General features: G+C 42.1%; 2 protein-coding genes across 2 annotated transcripts; both read left to right on the forward strand.

Moving 5' to 3' along the window:
- The first annotated feature begins 230 nt into the window (after positions 1-230).
- Positions 231-4,392, forward strand: LOC124116260 (ATP synthase subunit e, mitochondrial-like). Its single transcript, XM_046477523.2, has 4 exons — positions 231-381; positions 1,448-1,502; positions 3,820-3,921; positions 4,232-4,392. The coding sequence occupies exons 1-4, from the start codon at positions 259-261 to the stop codon at positions 4,276-4,278; spliced, it is 327 nt and encodes a 108-aa protein (XP_046333479.1). The 5' UTR covers positions 231-258; the 3' UTR covers positions 4,279-4,392.
- Positions 4,393-7,208: 2,816 nt separating this feature from the next.
- On the forward strand, positions 7,209-24,370 carry LOC124116503. The gene is made up of 4 exons (XM_046477854.2): positions 7,209-7,367; positions 17,423-17,526; positions 22,942-23,146; positions 24,143-24,370. Exons 1-4 carry the CDS (start codon positions 7,313-7,315, stop codon positions 24,145-24,147), a joined length of 369 nt encoding a protein of 122 aa, XP_046333810.1. The 5' UTR covers positions 7,209-7,312; the 3' UTR covers positions 24,148-24,370.
- Positions 24,371-26,274: the final 1,904 nt, after the last annotated feature.

Here is a 26,274-nt window from a genome sequence, read left to right on the forward strand (position 1 = left end):
CCACATGAAGCCATGCATACCATCATAAAAATCAGTCTTATGAAGCAGATGTAACAGAAGAAAGCCATATATGATATATCATTGCGGGTTTCGATTCAAGACTTACCATATCCCCGGCTGGCTGTACAAGGTGTGGTCTATGCCGTCTAAGCTCGATAATACACCAACAGACACATCGAACACTGTAGACACCCGATCCATTTAAATAGCTGTTATGATCTCCTCAGCCTCTGACACCACAGTGCGATATCACGCTGAATGCGACTGCTACACAGCGGATTCCAGATCAAGTGTCCGCGACAACTTTTCGTATCAACCGTCCTTGCTTCTCTCAACATGGCGACCTTAGGAGCTCCGAAAAGTATCTCTCCATTAATTCGAGTTAGTGTTGTTATTGCATTATATTTTTACACAGTTCATTGATAAACACTTAGTATGTCTGAATTTGACGTTGAATTTGTATTTGGTTTTACTCGGTCATGATAACCTTAGTCAATGATACGGCTCAAGAATCCTTGCGAGGTTTTTGTGTATATTCAGCGATACATGCATGTCAGAATGAAGTTCTACACCATGTAGCAGATCTCGAGGTTTATCAACCTAAGACCTGCAAGTGTGTATCTTTTTAGTCACTAACGCCTGTCATCTGTGTAACTGACTCGCTGACGTTATGTCTTTGCTTTGTTATTTTGGTTAATTGAAATGCAGAAACACATAACTGGTAAATTACGCAACAAAAGGCATGCCCAATGTAGTTCTTGCCCTTGGAAAACAGCTTTCCGGTGCCTAAGATTGTAAATGTGGCATTTAGCCTATAATTAGGAGATGACTATACTGTGTTCTCAATGCTAGGTCACCTGTATATTTTACTGCGCAAAATTTAATTTGGAACAGACCGCTGGAATATAGCTGGAATATTGCTAAGTGTGGCGGTAAACAACAACTACACACACCAAACTAGGATAGTCCACTGGTAGGATTTTGTGTTCACTGCGCCATACAAACTGTCATGTTCCAAGTCCTTAACATATTTGAAGTCAGTCTACAGCCACTATGAAATGATGAATCTAAGAATCAAACTAAACATTACAATTTCAAGATACAGCATTAGACTATATGTTAAACTATATGAGAATTAATAACCGTTTTAATAACAGTTTGCATATTGGTTATGAACAAAAATATTAGCAATGATATCCCTGCATTGTAACCTTTCTGCGTCATATCATAACACTAGCAGTAGCATTAGTGGAATGTTCTTGCACCTATGAAAGAGGGAAATACGTAAATCTGCACACTTATGTGAAAATCGTGAATATTAGCATGCTATCATACAGATACTGTATATCATACTGTATTCCAGTGTAAAACTTTGCATCAAGCATTCCATTGTTTCAAGTCAATAAGATATTTATGAAATGATATTATTTGCCCTTTACATTTTCAGTTTGGCAGATATGCTGCTTTGATAACAGGTGTCATATATGGCAGCTCAAGACTCAGTAAGTACTTAAGAGATTATTCGTCATTTGATTCAGTATATCAGTCGGTGCAAAATACATTTGAGCCTACTAGCCCGAACATCGCTATAAGTATCATTTTCAGTAGATTTCACACGTTACGACATGGGATATCATTAACAGAGCTAACTACAGGATGTGATTTCAGTCTTTTTCTCCACTGCACTTAGTGCAGGCTGTAGTTAACAATTGACTGCACACCAGAAGAACTGCTTGCACCACATACTGTTCTGGTTGTTGGTTGGTCAGCAATATTCCAGCTATAAGACGGTGATCTGTAAATAATCGAGTCTGGACCAGACAATTCAGTAATTAATATCATGAGCACCGATCTACGCACTTGGGGTGTCCTGATCCTGTTCGTCACCTTTTACGGCAAGCATGGGTTGCTGAAGGCCTATTCTACCCCGGATCTTCACAGGCCTACTGTTCTGGAAACACATTCATCTTCTTACTTTGCACAACATGCAGTACATTAAAACTCTTTCTTCATAGTAAGTTAGCCATTCATGCCTCTCACTCCACATGCTCCATGCAGATGGAAAATTGCACATCTTAACGTTTTTCTTCGTGTGCTTAAAATCCCCAAATGTCTGTAACAGTGTCAGACTACATGAAACATATGCTTTGTAATGAAGTAATTAAAAAGGAAATATTCATACTGTCATGTTCTATTGTTAGCGTTGTTACGTTTTCTAATCGTGCAACTTCAAAACACTTAACATAGGGCTTTCCGACTGATTCAAAATACTTTTGAAAACTAGTCTTGAATGGAAGACCCCAGTTTATAATTAGTGCTTCAAAGCTCAAGAAAGCTGCTTTCTCTTGGCTCATGTTGACTTCCAGTTAAGTAATTTCATTGGTCATTCAAATTTCGCAAACGATCGTTCTGACATGACCCATAATGGAATGTTTTCAGCGGTAATAGTAAGAACTTAGATCCTATTTTAATGAGACTGAGATAATCTAGACATGATTTATCATGTTTTGTTTATTTTAAAGCATTAATTGTTTATTTTTAAGTAAGCTTCTAGCAGCCACTAGCCGACGCGTCTCACATCAAAACACGGGGCTGTGAACTTACGGTCTGCTTACCACAGAGTACGCTGATCACTGTCGGATTAACAAGACTGTTAAGGAGTAATTTCAGCATATCGTTTCAAATTAGTTGTGTTGGGGTCGGAGAGGGAGACTGTTGGATTAATTGGTCTAAATAGCACTGATTTAATGGATCCACATCGTTAGTGTCGGATGAAGGCGATTGTCAGATTAATGAGACTTGACTGCATATATGTGATTGTACGAATAACTGTTTTGTGTGTGATCGAGTATATATATGATACATGAGTATTTTGTGTTCAGATTGGCTGACTGTCAAGGAAATGGTGATCCAGTATATAATCTTATTGTCAAAAGAAACGTGAACCATTGAAATATAGAGAGAAGTATGTATGTAAAGAAGAGATGTTTCCAATGTGTACCACTTAATGACTTCTTAATGACTTAACTTACAATCAGCCAAAGTGTCACCACAGAGTGTCTATATTCTTATTACGATATGCTGCATGTGAAGTCCTGCACGAGACAAATGGTGCATCTCAAGTCACATGTGGCGTTACATGTGATGCGTTCATGAGTGTCGGTTCACTCAACAAAACAGTATGTTCGTTTGTGCATCAAATTATCTCATATCTCTTGATTGTGAGTAATTCTTCATCTATTAACCAACATGTATGGTATTCACGTTTCTCTTGTCAGTGAGTATATATGTGTATATATGAGTAAGTGTTTTGTGTTCAGATTGTCTGACTGCCAAGGTGGTTGTGATACAGTATATATGTGATACATGTATATGATTATGTTTTGTGTTCAGATCGTCTGACTGCCAAGGTGGTTGTGATACAGTATATATGTGATACATGTATATGGTTATGTTTTGTGTTCAGATCGTCTGACTGCCAAGTTGGTAGTGATACAGTATATATGTGATACATGTATATGATTATGTTTTGTGTTCAGGTCGGCTGACTGCCTAGGACGTAGTGATCCAGTATATATATGACATATGATTGTGTTATGTGTTAAGATCGTCTGACTACCAAGGTGGTTGTGATACAGTATATATGTGATACATGTATATGATTATGTTTTGTGTTCAGATCGTCTGACTGCCAAGGTTGTTGTGATACAGTATATATGTGATACATGTATATGATTATGTTTTGTGTTCAGGTCGGCTGACTGCCAAGGACGTAGTGATCCAGTATATATATGACATATGATTGTGTTGTGTGTTCAGATCGGCTGAGTGCCAAGGAGGTGGTGATCCAGGAACAAGAGGACAAGCTCAGGGTTATCCGGGAAGCCAAACTCAAGGAGGAGAAAATCCAGGCTGAAAAAGGTTTGTAACATGTCCTCATAATGCACTGATGCAGGACAATGCTTTATAAGCAAATTCTTTTTATTTCAAATCATTTATTTTTTTATTAACTTGAATTTGACCATTGACCTTAACTCTGATGAGTCTATAAAACTATATACCTACTGATACTCTGATGAGGCAAGTAAACTATATTCCACCTATATTTTGTAAAACATTGTGTATTTTCATGTATGTAGTTAACTGAATACATGCTGAATATTTTATAAAACATTTGGTCTTTCTGTATGGGACAAGGGATGGTACTGATTCTGTAACTGTTGTGTTTCAGTGGAGATGGCCATGTTAGCCAAGGAGGCAGGAATAGCACAAAGCTAGTGACATTAAATGATTATCCTGTTGCAACTGTTAGATGTGTGAACTTAACATGATTTCATCGTTTTTGAAGTATGAATGTACATAGGAACTGAGAATAAACATTCTGAAAGGCAATGTGTTTTTAGCATCACGACTTATAATTCCATTTATGTAATGCACCAGATTCAACAAGTTGATTCTCATTGCACCACGTCACACGATAGCCAGGTATACTGCTTTATGATTCAGGACTAACCATTTGATATTCAGGGGGTGGGGGGACAAGGGAGTTTGGCGGTTTGTTTGAACAAATTAATTTGGCCTCAAGTGTACGTTGTGATATAACGGGAAATACTTTTGAATACCATTAAATACGATTCACTCGCTCACTCATTTAAGTACATTTGTGTTCTTGAAGGAATTATTTGAAATATAACATGACAAAATTTTGATCTTGATAATTTGTGGTTGCCACAAAGCAAGAAAATTGTTGGACCTGAGGTAGAATGTATAGTAATTTACATATATATTTGATATGTAATTTCAGGGTTAGAAACTAACTGTTTTAGTCCACTAGTCCTTATGATGATAACATATAGCGAAACCCTTAATAATGGCCAATTTCTACTAGTCCTTGGGATACCTTAACTATTGGGCAGTTTGGCAAGGACTATAGGACTAGTGCCAATTTCTATTGCTGTGTAATATTTTCAAATGTCTCCTAAGGATGTACATACATAGATGAAATGATAAAGGTCAATATTGTACAGGTCACAATGTGTACATAATCATTCAGATTTTGGAATATTCGACTATCTGTAATTAATATACTATATACGCATCCATAAAGAAGTATAGGTTTAATTTTTAAATCAAATATTTTGAAAATTGGGAGTTTTCAGTATGTCCAATCCAATTTGGAAACATTCAATAGTGACTTCCCTATTAAAGGCCAAATGTGACACTGCTCTTGTTGAATTTCAAGCTGGAGTCATCAATAGTCGAAGTTACTTCTATAACATCAATAAAATCAATTCATGTAAATCGGGCGAAAATTGCATGCCTCTCTTCACATGTATCAAAACTCATTAAAAAGTGAAATTAAATTGGGCTTAATAGACAACAGTATTTTAGTCTAAGAGGGCTATTGAAATATGTGGTAAGACCACTGTTCCATGTATACATACTGAAATAGAAGAAGGCATAGATTGAATCATATTCAACATTTTGACAGGTTGACAGGTAGTCCACATCTGGAGAACATACATGTTTTTCTTTCTGCAGATTAAAATGCATTTTTAAAGTCCACAAGGGCAGCATGGAGTATACCTCTTCTACATTTACTTGAATATTTAAGTACATGAGCAGTTAGTGTGAACAAGTTATCCATTGCTGCAATTCGCGGCCTAAAATCTTCACATATTTTGTTATTATTTTTAGTCAATGGTTTTTATCGACAGTTAAGTGCTGTTGCAAATTTATGATATACAAGGTTTATGAGAGCAACACAATTGGACCTGATAGTGCAAGCCCAAGAGGTGAGCCTTCAGTGGAGGTTCGAAGGATGCCAACAGTGTCCTTTCAGGTACTGTGGCAGTTAGTTCCATGGTGAAGTCACCTGCGTAATTGTGTTGTGTTTAACTCAGCAATGTTTCAGCTATGTGACACTTCAGTCTATAAATAATTGAGTCTGCATCAGACAATCCCAGCAACAATACATGACACTTTTTTTATTCCTGTATCCCTGTTACATATATATCTCTGTTGCCAGGGAACTACAGTGCTTAACTTGAGAAAACAAAAAAACACATGTAGAACTTACAATCAAGATAGTTTTTTGGAGGGTTTTTGACAATAACAACACACAGATAGCATTCACTCACTATTCACACACATAAGATTAGGGCTAATTCATAACATTATAATGTAAGATTTTATAACAGCTTCTCTAAGTGGTAATTCGTATGTGTTCTTTGAATAAACCATGATACATTGTCCATTTGGTATAAAACTAATTAAGACTATTTTCACTCAAAGAATAGTCTTTACAATATAGTATCTTATTTTTAAATCGTTCTTAAAATGTACAAAACATGGTAGGACATTTTTTATCTTATGTTTATACAAGAAATGGTGGTGCGGTGAAATGGAGGTTAACAAGATTGTTGCACTTATATATCAACGTGTATGCTGCATACCTTTCAGGTGTGTGTGCCTGCTTGTACTAGTCTAGACTAATGCAATTTTGGAGTGCTAGCCGACTGAGATACCATGCCTCAGTTTAACATGAATACCCTACTCATACTCAGTATACAGACTCTGAATCGACCAGTCCTTGTTTTAGTCCAGTCCTTGTACCATCTTTTTACGTCTTTTGGCATGACACAGCCGGGGATCGAACCTTCGGGACACATTGACATGCCATTGACCAAGACACGAAGCCTGACCACCCGATCCATTTGGTCGCCACTTACGACCTGCATGGGTTGCTCGGGACCATTCTAATCCAGAATCCCCAATGATTAATCGACATAATATTATGATAGAATTCATTAGAACAGTGTGATCTGGTTTGTGTTTTGAAAATAGATTTGTGTCGTCTCGTAGCACGCTCCATTGTCAAAATCTTGAAGTCAGTTATGGTTTCGATGGGTAGGCAAAAATCTAAAATCGGGTGTTCCTCGCTTCCTGTTGATGTTCCGGGGAAGTGTTTCCAGTATTTTCATGCCTAGGTGACTTGGCCATCACATGTAGTCGTGCACTCACTCACTCACTCGTGATGGACGGGGCCAATGCAGGTGTGTCAAGTTAAATGTGTGATACAAACTACACTCAATTTGATATGCTAATTCCTTGACCTGCGCTCTTCAATATTCGTGTACGTTTTAAAGCAATGACATTTGGAAATGTCAGGTTCCCCCGAGACCGGTAATTTACACCTTAATTGTCGCCGGTGTTCTCATCCCTCACCGGATACTGGTATCACCAGCTAGAGTTGACCGTGCCTCTGCTTGCCCCTCCCTCCATTGCTTGTGGAGGACTGGCCGGTGAAAGTATGGCGACTCTGCTGTGTGCGGTGCTGTTCTTGGTCATGGTGAACTATGGATATGGTACGTGCTGTTTGTTGTTTAAAAAGAACATTTCACGATTAACTAAGATTTACGCTTTGTTAACTAAGATTAACTAAGCGTTGAAAGGATTCTTGCAATCTGCCACTACAAGATGACTCCCTCCCTTGAAAATAGACCCCCGGTACCATTTGCCTATCGTTATAGGTGAGTGAGTATGGGTTTACGCAGCTTTTAGCAATATTCATGCAATATCACGGCGGGGTACACCAGAAATGAGCTTCACACATTGTATTGCCCTGGTCTTCTGCGTGATGAGCGAACACTTTAACCACTAGGATACCCCATCGCCCCTTATCGTTGTAGGACGTTAACATGAACATGTGTAACTGGTATGGAAGACGATTTCGAGCGGACTGATACAGTGCACGACCGTACCGAGGTAGCACATCCGCCGGCCTGTAACAAGACTGATTGACATCCCTACATAGCTGTTGATAAAATTATAAGTTGGTGAGTGAGTTTGGTTCAGCGGCGCCTTTAAAATAACAGTGTTCCAGTTATATCACGGCGTATCAGCTTATTGTGGGAGTAAAACCATGCGATGCAGGTGACAGATATCTATTTACCACTTTGGTGAAACCCACTGGCACGGTATGGTGCTGACAAACCTAGAAACATGGGGGCGAACCCCAAATCATAGGTTTCTGGCGTGCCCAAATGGACATATTCTGCACAGTGTCACTACATGGTGTACACCTACACTGACTATATCTTGTGTATATTGATTTAATGTTATGTAGTAACTTGACGTAAAAAAGAAGCTCTATGTATGTACATGTGTGTGTCAACTCATCTTCAAGAGGTAAGCGTGTCCACTAGCCTATTTCAGTGCTCCGTTTCTACTTTGACAAATAGGCAAGTGGACGCTCTTTCCTTGGGAAGATGGAGTTAACTTCGCGTCATGAAGAAGTTCAATGTAAAGAAATTATTATACGAGCCTGTGTGTCATACTGAATTTACGAAACGAGTGTCAGAATACTTGTATTTCCTGAGCGAAAACGGGGGTAAAACATGATTCTTACACGAGTTTCATAAGGTCAGTATGGCACACATGCTAGAGTGTTAATTTCTTTATTAGCCATTGTTTCGTAATCCTTTGTATTACTTGCACGTGAAGAAATCACCCGTTTAATAAACATACAGCTGTATTACACATTGTGTAATACCAAAACACGTGCTTTTGTACTCTCGGAGCACCTTTCACGAACAAATATTGAAAGCTCTCAACATCCCTTTGCTTATTCAACGACATCGCGTGCTTTCGCTCGTCAGATACCACAACTATTCACTCGTTTCATAAAATTGGTATTACACGGGAGCTCGTTTAGTATTCTATATTGAGCTCCCCTGATCCACACTCCGTCGCAGTGGTGACTCAGCATAACACCACTGCCACAGGCTAATTTGCATATCACGTGACCGGACTTTTCTCTTGTTTGTAAACAAACGCGCTTTTTCAGAAATCAGTATAGAACGGACTAATGCAAGTATTTGGGGGCGCTTTACATACTGTTTTGCATAAATATATAGATATGCTACTACAACTGCGACAGTGAGTTGCATGACAATATATATTTATGCATCAAAGTCGCTAGCTCTCCGTTGGGCTTCGATGACAGCACGTGGAGCCGTACAACCAATGTAAACATAGGATAACTACGCAAAAACAAGTAGATTTTTACGTATTTGCATACTTTCTCAATAAAAATTAGCCATTCTTTGACATTTGTTTATGAAAATGTGTAGACTTGTCAAACATGAAACGGATGAAAAGCATATGCAATATGTTGAATGGACTGTGAAAGATGTGACGAATCGTCACATGGCGCTGGCCTGTGGCAGAGGTACTATGCTAGCTGGCTGCCGGCCGCATGGAACTCTGGGTAGGAGAGTGCCCCTGATCACGACCGCCGTCTTAGAAAATCACAATTGTCGAATGACGTCAACAATGTTCAGCTATGACGTCGTTTCTAGTGTGACGTCATTCCGGATGACGTCAACAATGTCGTACGGATGATGTAAACAATACATTGATAAGTGTGAAATGATATTTGCACTATAGTCGGTTGGTTGGTTTGTTGTTTAACGCCGCACTCAGCAATATTCCAGCTATATGACGGCGGTCTGTAAACAATCGAGTCTGGACCAAACAATCCAGTGATTGGCGTCATGGGCATCGATCCTCGCAATCGGAATCGATGACAAGTCAGCGAGCCTGACAAGCCGATCCCGTTAGGCGCCTCTTACGACAAGCATAGTCGCCTTGTACAGCCCCCTTTCCACCCCGGATATTCACGGATCGTGCATGTGTAGAGATTATTACCCACGAGGTGAAGATACAGGTGGTAAGATACTAAATCCGTACGTCACACGTGTGTCGTACAAGGTTGACCTTGTTTAATTCGTTTTGATTGGACAACCGTGACCTCTGTCACACCGGGACTACTTTTTTCATTCCTAAAAAATCGCGAGACGTCATTCATTTTGCAACCACAAGGCAGAACTGAGTCAATCTCATGAGTGCGAGATATATTTACAAACACTTTATTAAACCAAACACGACTGTCACACGGATCAAATTCGGTTTGCATTCTATATTAGTTAAGCATAGAGCTTCTACAGACATTATATAATCGAGCTATATCCATTTACAATGTACAACTACCGATCAATAGATCGAGGGTCCCCATGAGCGTGACGCACCCGACCACTTTTGCAACTTTGGATACCTGTCCAGAGAGTTTAAACAGACTTTATTTCACCACGCTTAACCTTTCACTTCAAATCAAATTGAAAGTCGCGAAAGTGGTCGGTTGTGTTACGCTCATAGGGACCCTCAGGGGAAGATCTATCGGTTGTTGTACATTGCACATGGATATAGCTCGATTATATAATGTCTGTAGTTGCTCTTTGCATAACTAGATCTTACTTAAACCATGGCGGGATTCGTTTATGAACTGCGAAATATTTTTATGCATTTTCTATACAGTATGTTACTCTATGCATTCTAGTATTTTGTAAGTACTTATGATTTGGTAGCTTTTCGTTCAACGAAACAAACAGACAGAAACGAAATTACTATTATATTGATCAGGGCTATGTTTCCTCATAATAGGCCCATCAACATGGGCAAGTAATATTTAGTTGATTAATAAATGTGCTCGAGTTGGTCCAAAATGAATGGAATACTTGCTCCGGGGTCTGCATTTCATAACCGAAATTGGCAATGTGCGAGATGCACGTGAGAAAGGCACGGGGAACATATTTCACGTGCTTCACACAGGGCCGACTCACACAGTGTTCTCACAGTTGAGCACAGAGTTCCTGAGTATCTTTCAAACTACCTTGAACAAAACATTGTTTTTTAAGCATTTTAGGCGCTATAAATGTTGGCCATGGTTTAAGTATGTTAGACCACTCGGATCACAGTGTCTAATCGTTGCGCGCCTCGTGGTTTAATTAACCATTTCACACGATTAGACACTGGGTCTTCGTGGTGTAACCTATGCATAGAATGCAAAGCGAATTTGATGCGTGGGATCTTGTTTGGTTTAATAAAGGGTGTGCAAGTGTCTCTCGCTTTCATGAGATTCCTTTAGTTCGGCCTTGTAGTTGTAAAATTGAATGGCGTCTCGTGATTTTTTTGTGAATTCAAAAAGTAGTTCCGGTTGTTGGTACAACCCAGAAATGTAATTAACATATTGCCAAAACGCACTTCTAGATTTCTGTGATCATTTTTGCAAGCCTCGGTATTTGTTATATTTACTCTGTCCGAACGTATTTGGGTGTTAAAGAAGGAGGAAATTCCTGCAGGATTAACGGCTAAATTGTCATCAAAATGAAGGTGACGTAACGCATATATTTCCAGGAACCAATCTGTATGCGAAGCAGTTCGATCAGAATACCCTGATCACATCCATGGTTATGCCAGAAGTAATAACGTTATCTGAATGTTAATCTTTGCATGACACACGCTCTTTGCTATTGGATATAGTTGTCCTCTTAACTATGTAGGCCAACAACCCAAGGACGTCACTAACATGAAACGACCCGGGAACATTCGGTCTTCAGCAACCCATGCTTGTCGTAAGACATGTCAGAGGCGACTATGCTTGTCGTAAGAGGCGACTTATAGCAGGCTCTGGTGGTTGATGCATGTCATCGTATTCAAATTACGTAGATCGATACTCGTGATGTCAAACACTGGATTGTCTGGTCCATAGTCGATTATTTACAGACCGCCGTCATGTGGCTGGAATATTTGCTGAGTGCGGCGTTAAACAACAAACAAACATGAAACAACACATAGTTTTAGTATTCTGCAAATCGTATCATTCAATGATTACTATGTTAACATGACACTATGTCAGCTATATATTATCATAGTAATAAGAGGAAGCTTAACTTCAAAAATTACCGGAAGGATTGCATCGCCAAACGGATGCGCGTCAATTTCCCACGCTGTTGTGGGGCACGACAGACTCAGTGGTCTGAAGGTTACGGTGGCCCATAAGGGACATGGAGTCTGTTTTTCAATATTTTGATTTTTCACTTACTGTTATCGTAAGCTTTTGCAAATTAACACGATTTGTCATACAAATATGTGATAAATCATGTATAAAGAAGATATTGAAAAGTGAAGCGAAAATGTCAAAAAACTAAAATGAAAATGTCTAAAACAAAAACGAAAAGGTCAAAAATTAAAATTAAAAGGTCAAAAACAAAAACGGAAAGGTCAAACACTAAAATGAAAATGTCAAAAACAAAAACAAAAACAAAAAGGTCAAAAACAAAAGCGAAAATGTCAAAAACTGAAATGAAAATGCAGAAAACTATTTACACCGCGGTGATAATAAGAGCGCAGGTCAAGGAATTAGCATATCAAATTGAGTGTAGTTTGTATCACACATTTAACTTGACACACCTGCATTGGCCCCGTCCATCACGAGTGAGTGAGTGAGTGGGAATATTATCACCGCGGTGGAAATAGTTTTCTGTATTTTCATTTTAGTTATTACATGTCCATTTTAGTTTTTGACATTTTTGCTTCACATTTCAGCGATTCAATAGCTACTTGAAAGTACATTTTCCATGTTTTCGGTTGTTTTTATACATGATGTATCACATTTTTGTATGATAAATTGTGTTAGTTTGCAAAAGATTACTATAAAAGTAAGTGAAATATCAAAATATTGAAAAACAGACTCCATGTCCCTTGGGGGCCACCGTAGAAGGTCACACTGAATCAGCGCTGCGCGGTCCTAAGGGGCGGGTTTTTTAACCCAAATTCAGAGCAGCGCAGCACAGCAGCAGTTCATAAAAAAATAGAATTAAGGTAAAACAATATAATTGACTTTTATCTTGTATGTTTAATGAATGTCATTTATACATGATATGTAGACACACCGAGGACCGTGCCATACATGACGGATAGGAAGCTATTAACAACCCTGAACTAAGTATCCCCAGCGGAGAAGACAAATGGATATATTGTCCGTGATATTATTTCGTAGCCAGAGGGTTGTTAAAAATGTATTCTTGCTGATAGGTAGAGAATCTACCACAGAGAAAAAGTCAATATCGAATGTGTGAAGAAAGTTATCTTAGCCAATTATGTCTTTCCTAACTCCCCCTAAAACAAACCAGACAAATAACATGTGCCGAGTTTGTTCCAGTGAAACAGAGTCTGTGAACAGTTTTCTGTTATTGTTATTGGAACTGGAAGTCGACTGATGACCTTCCGAGCATTGTGTGCAAATCTGTGACATTATATAGTTTGGTGAGTCAATGTTGTATAAGCAGGGATGTTTCTCCACTTCTAATATCCACATCACTTCGTCTGTGTGTCATTTCGGAATTGTTTAGTTGCTAATAAAGATATCAAAAGCAATTGATGTTTCCAAACGGATTCTTTTTTTTAATAAAGGAAATGACGCCACTTTGGGGACATTCCCAATCGCGTCGGGGCTGAAGGCGGCAAAACACGCTTCTTGAGCCATGCAAACAAATTGCTGTGGACGCGCTGCGTTTGTGTGGGATGCTAATGGGGTGTGTGGTGTTTGTTGTTTAACGCCGCACTCAGCAATATTTCAGCTTTATGACGGCGGTCTGTAATTAATCGAGTCCGGACCAGACAATCCAGTGATTGACATCATGAGCATCGATCCACGCAATTGGGATACGATAACATGTATCAACACGGCAAGCATGGGTTGCTGAAGACCTTTTCTACCCCGGATCTTCACGGGTCGGGATGCTAATGAAAGAACACTGACGGGATGACGTATGTTGGCGACGCGCTGCGTTAGTGTGGGATGCTTATGAAAGAACACTGATGGGATGACATGTGTTGGCGACGCGCTGCGCCAGTGTGGGATGCCAATGAAAGAACACTGACGGGATGACGTATGTTGGCGACGCGCTGCGTTAGTGTGGGATGCCAATGAAAGAACACTGACGGGATGACGTATGTTGGCGACGCGCTGCGCCAGTGTGGGATGCTAATGAAAGAACACTGACGGGATGACGTATGTTGGCGGCGCGCTGCGTTAGTGTGGGATGCTTATGAAAGAACACTGACGGGATGACGTATGTTGGCAACGCGCTGCGTTAGTGTGGGATGCCAATGAAAGAACACTGACGGGATGACGTATGTTGGCGACGCGCTGCGTTAGTGTGGGATGCCAATGAAAGAACACTGACGGGATGACGTATGTTGGCGACGCGCTGCGTTAGTGTGGGATGCCAATGAAGGAACACTGACGGGATGACGTATGTTGGCAACGCGCTGCGTTAGTGTGGGATGCTTATGAAAGAACACTGACAGGATGACGTATGTTGGCGACGCGCTGCGTTAGTGTGGGATGCCTATGAAAGAACACTGACGGGATGACGTATGTTGGCGACGCGCTGCGTTAGTGTGGGATGCTTATGAAAGAACACTGACAGGATGACGTATGTTGGCGACGCGCTGCGCCAGTGTGGGATGCCAATGAAAGAACACTGACGGGATGACGTATGTTGGCGACGCGCTGCGTTAGTGTGGGATGCTTATGAAAGAACACTGACAGGATGACGTATGTTGGCAACGCGCTGCGTTAGTGTGGGATGCTTATGAAAGAACACTGACAGGATGACGTATGTTGGCGACGCGCTGCGTTAGTGTGGGATGCCAATGAAAGAACACTGACAGGATGACATGTGTTGGCGACGCGCTGCGTTAGTGTTGGATGCTAATTAAGAAACACTGACGGGATGACGTATGTTTGCGACGCGCCAGTGTTGGATGCCAATGAAAGAACACTGACGGGATGACGTATGTTGGCGACGCGCTGCGTTAGTGTGGGATGCCAATGAAGGAACACTGACAGGATGACATGTGTTGGCGACGCGCTGCGTTAGTGTGGGATGCCAATGAAAGAACACTGACGGGATGACGTATGTTGGCGACGCGCTGCGTTAGTGTGGGATGCCAATGAAAGAACACTGACGGGATGACGTATGTTGGCGACGCGCCAGTGTGGGATGCCAATGAAAGAACACTGACAGGATGACGTATGTTGGCGACGCGCTGCGTTAGTGTGGGATGCCAATGAAAGAACACTGACGGGATGACGTATGTTGGCGACGCGCTGCGTTAGTGTGGGATGCCAATGAAAGAACACTGACAGGATGACATGTGTTGGCGACGCGCTGCGTTAGTGTTGGATGCTAATTAAGAAACACTGACAGGATGACGTATGTTTGCGACGCGCCAGTGTTGGATGCCAATGAAAGAACACTGACGGGATGACGTATGTTGGCGACGCGCTGCGTTAGTGTGGGATGCCAATGAAAGAACACTGACAGGATGACATGTGTTGGCGACGCGCTGCGTTAGTGTTGGATGCTAATTAAGAAACACTGACGGGATGACGTATGTTTGCGACGCGCCAGTGTTGGATGCTAATGAAAGAACACTGACGGGATAACATGTGCTGGCGACGCGCTGCGCTGGTGTTGGATGCTAATGAAGGAACACCGACGGGATGACGTATGTTGGCGACGCGCCTGTGTGGGATGCTAATGAAAGAACACTGACGGGATGACGTATGTTTGCGACGCGCCAGTGTGGGATGCTAATGAAAGAACACTGACGGGATGACGTATGTTGGCGACGCGCTGCGCCAGTGTGGGATGCCAATGAAAGAACACTGACGGGATGACGTATGTTGGCGACGCGCTGCGTTAGTGTGGGATGCTAATGAAAGAACACTGACAGGATGACGTATGTTGGCGACGCGCTGCGCCAGTGTGGGATGCTAATGAAAGAACACTGACGGGATGACATGTGTTGGGGACGCGCTGCGTTAGTGTGGGATGCTAATGAAAGAACACTGACGGGATGACATGTGTTGGGGACGCGCTGCGCTGGTGTTGGATGCTAATGAAGGAACACCGACGGGATGACGTATGTTGGCGACGCGCCAGTGTTGGATGCTAATGAAAGAACACTGACGGGATAACATGTGCTGGCGACGCGCTGCGCTGGTGTTGGATGCTAATGAAGGAACACCGACGGGATGACGTATGTTGGCGACGCGCCTGTGTGGGATGCTAATGAAAGAACACTGACGGGATGACGTATGTTTGCGACGCGCCAGTGTGGGATGCTAATGAAAGAACACTGACAGGATGACATGTGTTGGGGACGCGCTGCGTTAGTGTGGGATGCTAATGAAAGAACACTGACGGGATGACGTATGTTTGCGACGCGCCAGTGTGGGATGCTAATGAAAGAACACTGACAGGATGACATGTGTTGGGGACGCGCTTCGTTAGTGTTGGATGTTAATGAAGGAACACTGACGGGATGACGTATGTTGGCGACGCGCTGCGCCAGTGTGGGATGCCAATGAAAGAACACTGACGGGATGACGTATGTTGGCGACGCGCTGCGTTAGTGTGGGATGCTAATGAAAGAACACTGACAGGATGACGTATGTTGGCGACGCGCTGCGCCAGTGTGGGATGCTAATGAAAGAACACTGACGGGATGACATGTGTTGGGGAAGCGCTGCGTTAGTGTGGGATGCTAATGAAAGAACACTGACAGGATGACATGTGTTGGGGACGCGCTGCGTTAGTGTGGGATGCTAATGAAAGAACACTGACGGGATGACGTATGTTGGCGACGCGCTGCGTAAGTGTGGGATGCTTATGAAAGAACATTGACGGGATGACATGTTTTGACGACGCGCTTCGTTAGTGTTGGATGTTAATGAAGGAACACTGACGGAATGACATGTGTTGGCGACGCGCTGCGTTAGTGTTGGATGCTAATGAAGGAACACTGACAGGATGTATTTGTTGCCGACGCGCTGCGTTAGTGTTGGATGCTAACGAAGGAACACTGACGGGATGACATGTGTTGGCGACGCGCTGCAATAGTGTTGGATGCTAATGAAGGAACACTGACGGGATGTATTTGTTGCCGACGCGCTGCGTTAGTGTTGGGTGCTAATGAAGGAACACTGACGGGATGACATGTGTTGGCGACGCGCTGCGTTAGTGTGGGATGCCAATGAAGGAACACTGACGGGATGTATTTGTTGCCGACGCGCTTCGCAGCGCATCTTCATTGATGTTTGGCTTCAAGATCCCGTAAATCGTTGTGCAGAGTTTATTGTAGCAGGATCCGTTGGTTCCTTGGACTGTGCGATGTATGTATGTGCACATGGATTTAATCAAATGGTAAATGTCTATGATCGAGGTGCCTCACCAAGGTTTTGTTATCCACAGAAACCAACACCCTATGTAACATAATGTTTTAAAACAGGATTAAACTCAACACACTGCTTATAACAGTGAACCAAACATACACTGAACACCGTGGTTCGGCGCAGCGCTTGTTCAGCTTGTTCTAATTTGTGGGGGAAACAATATGACCTCAAAAACCAATTTTAATTCTAACCATAGGTAGGATGAAGAAATGAAATAAAAACGTGTGCTTTACGTTTAGTCTCATTAATGAAAAATGGACTGCTAATTTGCAGGATCTGCGGAGGCTGTGTTTGACGACGCACCAGTGACTGTGACGGCCGAAGCGGGCACGGCTGCCATATTGCCTTGTACTGTGACCTCCAAAGGACGACATCGGGTAAAGTATGCATGCAACATACAGTTGATTAGCAGGTTGCAAAGGCACGTGTATGTAATCACGTGAATTATATGTAGCCTTTTTCGGACAAGGCAGCACGGATTAACAAGATGCTGTCTTGTCTGCGTGATGGTTTCCTTTGGCGATTACTTAAGAAATAAACGACGAGTGGGAGTGTGTTGTTGTACGATAAACAACGATGGCGAGTCGTTTATTTCTTATATGAGATATGTACAGACTCTTTAAGGGTAATAAAAAAATGTACAAGCTTTAAAAATATTTACCCGTTATTAAATACTCCCTCAAAAGAAGTCCATTTTCTGCACTGGTGGGTATTTCCCGCATATTCTCACAATCCTCACGTCGATCACCTGTACCTTTTCCAACAATACCGATTGTCATTTCTCTCCCACTTTTGGATCCTATCGTTCAGCCAACATGTTTTTCTGCGTTGCCCAGCTACATCTATGGGGAACAACTCACTAGACACTCCCTTCTCCAAAATAACCTCGTCCAATATACGACGTCATCAAGTTGCGAACGCATGTTCGCTTCTCCAGAAATGACGTCATGATAGAACAATGTTTCATCGTGAAATAAATATAGGATATTATAATGAACACGAGTATAATATTCTATTTATTACCAAAGAAGATGTCTACATACAGAGACGAATAATAGTGTTTACCTATAAGGACAACAATTTAAGTCGCAACAACAGCGGAACCACAATTTATCCAACGACGGCAACAATCTTGGGCTATAATGTCTTTCTAGTGTGACGTCATTCCGACCCCACGTCACAATAACATTCGAATAAGGTCAACAATGCCATCAGGATGACGGAAACAATACACTGTTGTCTCGTGATGTGATGTGACCCTAGGGCACATATGATTTTTGTGAACCCCGATATGTTTGCCCTCGAAGATAATAAACAACGCTTCGTTCATCATTGTTCTTTGCGATATTCAGAGAATCCGATATGTAATTGGTAAATATATTTGATTTGGAAAGTATTATTAATATATGATTATGTGATTGTCATTTATACACAGTCTCCGGTTCAGATTTCAAAATGCTATGACACAGTGATAAATATGCGTATTGTAATTGCCCCAGGGTGAATCTTCTTGAAGTTATTTTTTATATGACATACCGTTCAAAGCGGCGCTAAACCCAACTCACTCACTCATCCCACTCAAGGCTCTTCATATACCGATATATACACATATTGATCAGTCGATTGATGCGATAGTAGATCTGTCTGTGAGAGACAGTAATATATATTTCCCCCAAAAAGGGAGGCAACTATGGAAGGCCACTATCAGCATATTCCCCGCTTTAAGATGAAATTACAAGAAGACATCTTTGACCATAACTTACAAACATAATCTTTCGTTTCACAATCCACCAAGATATTTGAATTGTAAATCCAACAGTGTTACTACCATCGACTACTATCGAGGTCTTTCTACCATTGACTACAAGCGTGCTGTTTCTACCATCGACTACAAGCGTGATGTTTCCACCATCGACTACTAGTGTGCTGTTACTACCATCGACTACTATCGAGGTGCTTCTACCATTGACTACAAGCGTCCTGTTTCCACCATCGCCTACTAGTGTGCTGTTACTACCATCGACTACCATCGAGGTGTATCTACCATCGACTACTATCGAGGTCTTTCTACAATCGACTACAAGCCTGCTGTTTCCACCATCGACTACTAGTATGCTGTTACTACCATCGACTACTATCGAAGTGCTTCTACCATCGACTAATACCGTGCTGTTTCTACCATCGACTCCTATCGAGGTGTTTCTACCATCGACTACTAGCATGGTGTTTCTACCATCGACTTTTATTGAAGTGTTTCTACCATCGACTACCAACGTGCTGTTACTACCATCGACTACTATCGAGATGTTTCTACCATCGACTGGTAGCGTGGTGTTTCTACCATCGACTACTATCGAGGTGCTTCTACCATCGACTAATACCGTGCTGTTTCTACCATCGACTACTATCGAGGTGTTTCTACCATCGACTACTAGCATGGTGTTTCTACCATCGACTTGTATTGAAGTGTTTCTACCATCGACTACCAACGTGCTGTTACTACCATCGACTACTATCGAGGTGCTTCTACCATTGACTACAAGCGTGCTGTTTCCACCATCGCCTACTAGTGTGCTGTTACTACCGTCGACTACTATCGAGGTGTATCTACCATCGACTACAAGCGTGCTGTTTCCACCATCGACTACAAGCCTGCTGTTTCCACCATCGACTACTAGTATGCTGTTACTACCATCGACTTCTATCGAAGTGCTTCTACCATCGACTAATACCGTCCTGTTTCTACCATCGACTACTATCGAGGTGCTTCTACCATTGACTACAAGCGTGCTGTTTCCACCATCGCCTACTAGTGTGCTGTTACTACCATCGACTACCATCGAGGTGTTTCTACCATCGACTACTAACGAGGTCTTTCTACAATCGACTACAAGCCTGCTGTTTCCACCATCGACTACTAGTATGCTGTTACTACCATCGACTACTATCGAAGTGCTTCTACCATCGACTACCAACGTGCTGTTACTACCATCGACTACTATCGAGATGTTTCTACCATCGACTGGTAGCGTGGTGTTTCTACCATCGACTACTATCGAGGTGCTTCTACCATCGACTTATATCGTGGTGTTACTACCATCGACTTCTAACGTGCTGTTTCTACCATCGACTACTATCGAGGTGTTTCTACCATCGACTACTAGCATGATGTTTGTACCATCGACTTTTATTGAAGTGTTCTACCATCGACTACCAACGTGCTGTTACTACCATCGACTACTATCGAGGTGTTTCTACCATCGACTTCTAACGTCCTGTTTCTACCATCGACTACAAGCGTGGTGTTTCTACCATCGACTACTATTGAGGTGTTTCTACCATCGACTATTAGCTTGCAGTTTCTACTATCGACTACAAGCATGCTGTTTCTACCATCGACTACAAGCGTGCTGTTTCCACCATCGACTACTAGTGTGCTGTTACTACCATCGACTACTAGCATGGTGTTTCCACCATTGACTACTAGTGTGCTGTTACTACCATCGACTACTAACGTGCTCTTTCTACCATCGACTACTAGCGTGCTGTTACTACCATCTACTACTATCGAGGTGTTTCTACCATCGACTACTAACGTGCTGTTTCTACCATCGACTACAATCGATGTGTTTCTACCATCGACTACTAACGTGCTGTTACTACCATCGACTACTAACGTGCTGTTTCTACCATCGACTACTAGCGTGCTGCTACTACCATCGACTAATATCGAGGTGTTTCTACCATCGACTACTATCGAGGTGCTTCTACCATTGACTACAAGCCTGCTGTTTCCACCATCGACTACTAGTATGCTGTTACTACCATCGACTACTATCGAAGTGCTTCTACCATCGACTACCAACGTGCTGTTACTACCATCGACTACTATCGAGATGTTTCTACCATCGACTGGTAGCGTGGTGTTTCTACCATCGACTACTATCGAGGTGCTTCTACCATCGACTTATATCGTGGTGTTACTACCATCGACTTCTAACGTGCTGTTTCTACCATCGACTACTATCGAGGTGTTTCTACCATCGACTACTAGCATGATGTTTGTACCATCGACTTTTATTGAAGTGTTCTACCATCGACTACCAACGTGCTGTTACTACCATCGACTACTATCGAGGTGTTTCTACCATCGACTTCTAACGTCCTGTTTCTACCATCGACTACAAGCGTGGTGTTTCTACCATCGACTACTATTGAGGTGTTTCTACCATCGACTACTAGCGTGCAGTTTCTACTATCGACTACAAGCATGCTGTTTCTACCATCGACTACAAGCGTGCTGTTTCCACCATCGACTACTAGTGTGCTGTTACTACCATCGACTACTATCGAGGTGTTTCCACCATTGACTACTAGTGTGCTGTTACTACCATCGACTACTATCGAGGTGTTTCTACCATCGACTACTAACGTGCTGTTTCTACCATCGACTACAATCGAGGTGTTTCTACCATCGACTACTAACGTGCTGTTACTACCATCGACTACTAACGTGCTGTTTCTACCATCGACTACTAGCGTGCTGCTACTACCATCGACTACTATCGAGGTGTTTCTACCATCGACTACTAACGTGCTGTTACTACCATCGACTACTAACGTGATGTTTCTACCATCGACTACTAACGTGCTGTTACTACCATCGACTACTAGGGAGCTCTTTCTACCATCGACTACTAACGTGCTGTTACTACCATTGACTACTATCGAGGTGTTTCCACCATCGACTACTATTGTGCTGTTACTACCATTGACTACTATCGAGGTGTTTCTACCATCGACTACTATCGAGGTCTTTCTACCATTGACTACAAGCGTGCTGTTTCCACCATCGACTACTAGTGTGCTCTTACTACCATCGACTACTAGCGTGCAGTTTCTACCATCGACTACTAGCGTGCTGTTACTACCATCTACTACTATCGAGGTGTTTCTACCATCGACTACTAACGTGCTGTTTCTACCATCGACTACAATCGAGGTGTTTCTACCATCGACTACTAACGTGCTGTTACTACCATCGACTACTAACGTGCTGTTTCTACCATCGACTACAATCGAGGTGTTTCTACCATCGACTACTAACGTGCTGTTACTACCATCAACTACTAACGTGCTGTTTCTACCATCGACTACTATCGAGGTGTTTCCACAATCGACTACTAGCGTGCTGTCACTACCATCGACTACTAGCGTGTTGTTTCTACCATCAACTACTATCGACGTGTTTCTACCATCGACTACTAACGTGCTGTTTCTACCATCGACTACAATCGAGGTGTTTCTACCATCGACTACTAACGTGCTGTTACTACCATTGACTACTAACGTGCTGTTTCTACCATCGACTACTAGCGTGCTGTTACTACCATCGACTACTATCGAGGTGTTTCTACCATCGACTACTAACGTGCTGTTACTACCATCGACTACTAGGGAGTTTTTTCTTCCATCGACTACTAACGTGCTGTTTCTACCATCGACTACTATCGAGGTGTTTCTACCATCGACTACTAGCGTGCTGTCACTACCATCGACTACTAGCGTGTTGTTTCTACCATCAACTACTATCGACGTGTTTCTACCATCGACTACTAGCGTGCAGTTTCTACCATCGACTACTAGGGGCGAGTATTTACTACCGTGATATACCTGGAACATTGATTGTGGTGTTAAACATGCATTCACTCACTTCATTTACACGTAACACTTCGATAGAACAGTAAACTTTATCTGTCCACGTTATCTAAATGAACTGTTCAATGCTTCAGGTGGTGTGGAAGGACCCGTCATCCACGTGGTTGACGTTCGACAGTAAAGTCCTCGTTAAAGACACGCGCCTCAGTATTCAGCAATCTCAGCCCTGGCTATGGGATCTCCGTATACGTTGGGTTAGGCAGTCAGACCAAGGCACATACACGTGTGTCGTCAACACCCATCCGCTGATGGTGAAAATGGTCAATCTCGTTATAACAGGTAAGAAATATATCCATTGTGCTTACATATATGTGTGTCATATGTTGCTACACGCTTTTGTAAATTCAAAATGTCAACGCCCGAGAATAATCAGTCTCGAATATCTGCAGAAACAGATTCCATTGAGCATAAAGGGAAAAACAGAAATGAAAAGTATATGAATGGATCACTGAATATCACTGAAGGCAACAGGTAATAATGTCCTGCCCTACCGGTAGAACCCGCCACTCACACAATTTGCATAAGAAGAACGTGCTTGTCCGTTGCCCACTGCTGCACCGGCAACTCTCCGGCCATGCGACGGGGGCCTGGAAACAAATGAGGCTGGTGTAGACAATCTAGTGACACCAAAACTAATTTACTGAATTCGTTGAAACTCAAAACGATATGTTAACTTTGAATTACTTCTGCTGTATACAAGTGCAGATATTCTGCTGCTTACAAGCAAAGAGAAACACTTAGGAAATAGGTTAATGTCTTGTTGTTTACTCAGGAGAGTGAGCTTAGATGAAACTAACTCTACGGGCGCCTACAATTCTCTTGTCACCTCAGCAACCAGCACCACTGGCTAAGGTTTTACATCGGGTTCATTATAGCCAAGAAATCTGGAAAATCGTTGGCCGTTTTAATGCTAAATGAAATCACTCCCGACCAAACATCATAACTCGAAGGCCTTTAAAACACATTTACGTATAGTTATTGCTAATAATTGGCTTTTTCATTTAGGCTTGTGAAATACAGAACTGTCCAACTGAATGTCAAGTGAGAAAGATTTTTAACTATCAAAACTTGTGGTCTAGTAAACCAACCAAGTTGAGTCTGTTACAGAAGCCGCATCCACGTGAAGACCGTGTTCCATTGCCTGAACACTCATGGACACTTGAGAGAGAAGCAATATGCACGAATAACTTACATTAGCATTGAGGCATACTATTTTTTTTGTAAAAACATAAGTCATTTTTACAAAAATATCAATCACTCAATTTCTCGATGCAGGTTAACAATGACCTGTTGTCCAACTACATCTGCTGTTGTGGAGTAGGAACCAGATGCTGCAGGGTGCCACCACTCCCATGCGGTGCGGAGCGGCAGAACCAGTCCCGGCTCCTCCACTGGAGTCAGTCCGAGAACTATCTCTGTAACCTGCACTTTGTATTGCTCTTCTATTCCGCTATAAAACTTTGTGAATGCATTGTAACATGGAATATATAAACAAGACATACTGCCTTATTTTTCATTACACCTCTTACGATGCACGCGGTGTGGTTTTCGTTTACGCATCATCTGCATACGTTATTTTATGTTATTGCAAATGTCATCTGAAGTTTACTGAGAATACAATGTGTGTAATGCTGGACTTCCTCATTGATAGCATCTACGTGAGATATTGGGGTACGACATTTCGACAAGAAGTAGAGATATCTCTTTACAAGGCTGTATGAGAAGAAGGATGTCGAGCAATGTTCCAGCAGCTCCAGACTTTGGTGTCTACCTTTCACAACTTTGATGTACAATCGAGCATGCTCTTTCTACCAACATTTGAAAGAGGGTCATACGACTCTGACTCAACATTTGTTTGATCAAGGTTACAACATTTAAGGCCCAAGTAAAGCTTTCAAAAGGCCTTATGGAAGGCCTTATGGATTCCCTATTTTGACTTGTTCCACATGACCCCGTGTTGGTTTAGGTGAACAATAGACTTGCACCATCTGAGGAGTTGGTCCTGCGCCATACAGAAACACATGCAATACGTGGTGCTACTTGGGCAAGTGACTTCCAAATGCTCCTCTGTTCACCCTGTGACACCGGCCACGTTTGACGAGCACATGTCAGCCTAGTCATGCAAGATGTTTGTTTGTTTGTTGTTTTACGCCGCACTTAGCAATATTCCAGCTATATGACGGCGGTCTGTAAAACCAGTGGTTGATGTCATGAGCATCAGTCCAGATACGATGGCATGCATCAACCAAGTCAGCGAGCCTGACCACCCGATCCCGTTAGTCGCCTTTTACGACAACCATAGTCGCCTTTTACGGCAAGCATGGGTTGCTGAAGACCTATTCTACCCCGGATCTTCACGGATATCAAGATATAAGATTTAACGATGAGTTGGTTAGGTCAGACGTCACAGACCTGACTGGATAGACCATGTATGATTCAGTTGATATTACATTCTCATCAGTTTCTTCAAATTGCTTTACGTTTAAAACTATTCGGATTTTCAAAGGGGAAAAGGAGCGCTATACAGAGACAGTTTGTTTTACTATCTGAGACCTTTCATAATTAACTTCCCTCGCATCTGCTCTACATACAAATACACACAGTATTGTAGGTCAGTATTGATTTGTACACCCGAGAACATCCTGGGTAGAATAGGTCTTCAGCAACCCATGCTTGCCGCAAAAGTAATGGGATCGGGTGGTCAGACTCCCTCACTTAGTTAATGCATGTGATGGTATCCCAAATGCGTAGATGGATGCTCATGATCACTTAATTGTGTGGCCCAGACTCGATTATTTACAGACCGCCGTCATATAGCTGGAATATTGCTGATTGCGGCGTTAAACATCAAACAAACAAAGTGATTTGTACACATTGATTTTCAAAGGGCTGATTGATTCTCGTTGTTCAGCAAATTCCAGTAAGACAACATGCGAGTCTAAGTGAAACTGTATTTAAATCTACATGTACATTACATTTTATATGGACACGTGAACATCCGGGGTAGAATAGATCTTCAGCAACCGTTGTTTGCCGTAAAAGGCGACTATGCTTGTTGTAAGAGGCGACTAACGGTCGCTGCATGGGTTGATGCATGTCATCGTATCTCAATTGTGGATCGATGCTCATGATGTCCATCACTGGATTGATCCAGACTCGATTATTTTCGGACCTCCGTAATATATCTGGAATATTGCTGAGTGCGGGTTTACACAACAAACAAAGAATTTTTTTAAATATGAAACACGTATGTATCTGATGTAGTGAGTGAGTGAGTGAGTGAGTTGGGTTAAACGCCGCTTTTAACATTATTCCAGTTATATCACGACGTGTCAGCTTAATGTGGGAGGAAGGCCCGAAGTGATGCAGGTCTCGGACGTTTACCACTTCGGTAAAACCCACGAGCA

This window comes from Haliotis rufescens, unplaced genomic scaffold (genome assembly GCF_023055435.1).
Source record: "Haliotis rufescens isolate VD_foot unplaced genomic scaffold, xgHalRufe1.0.p SCAF_12, whole genome shotgun sequence".
NCBI classification, from domain to species: Eukaryota; Metazoa; Mollusca; class Gastropoda; order Lepetellida; family Haliotidae; genus Haliotis; species Haliotis rufescens.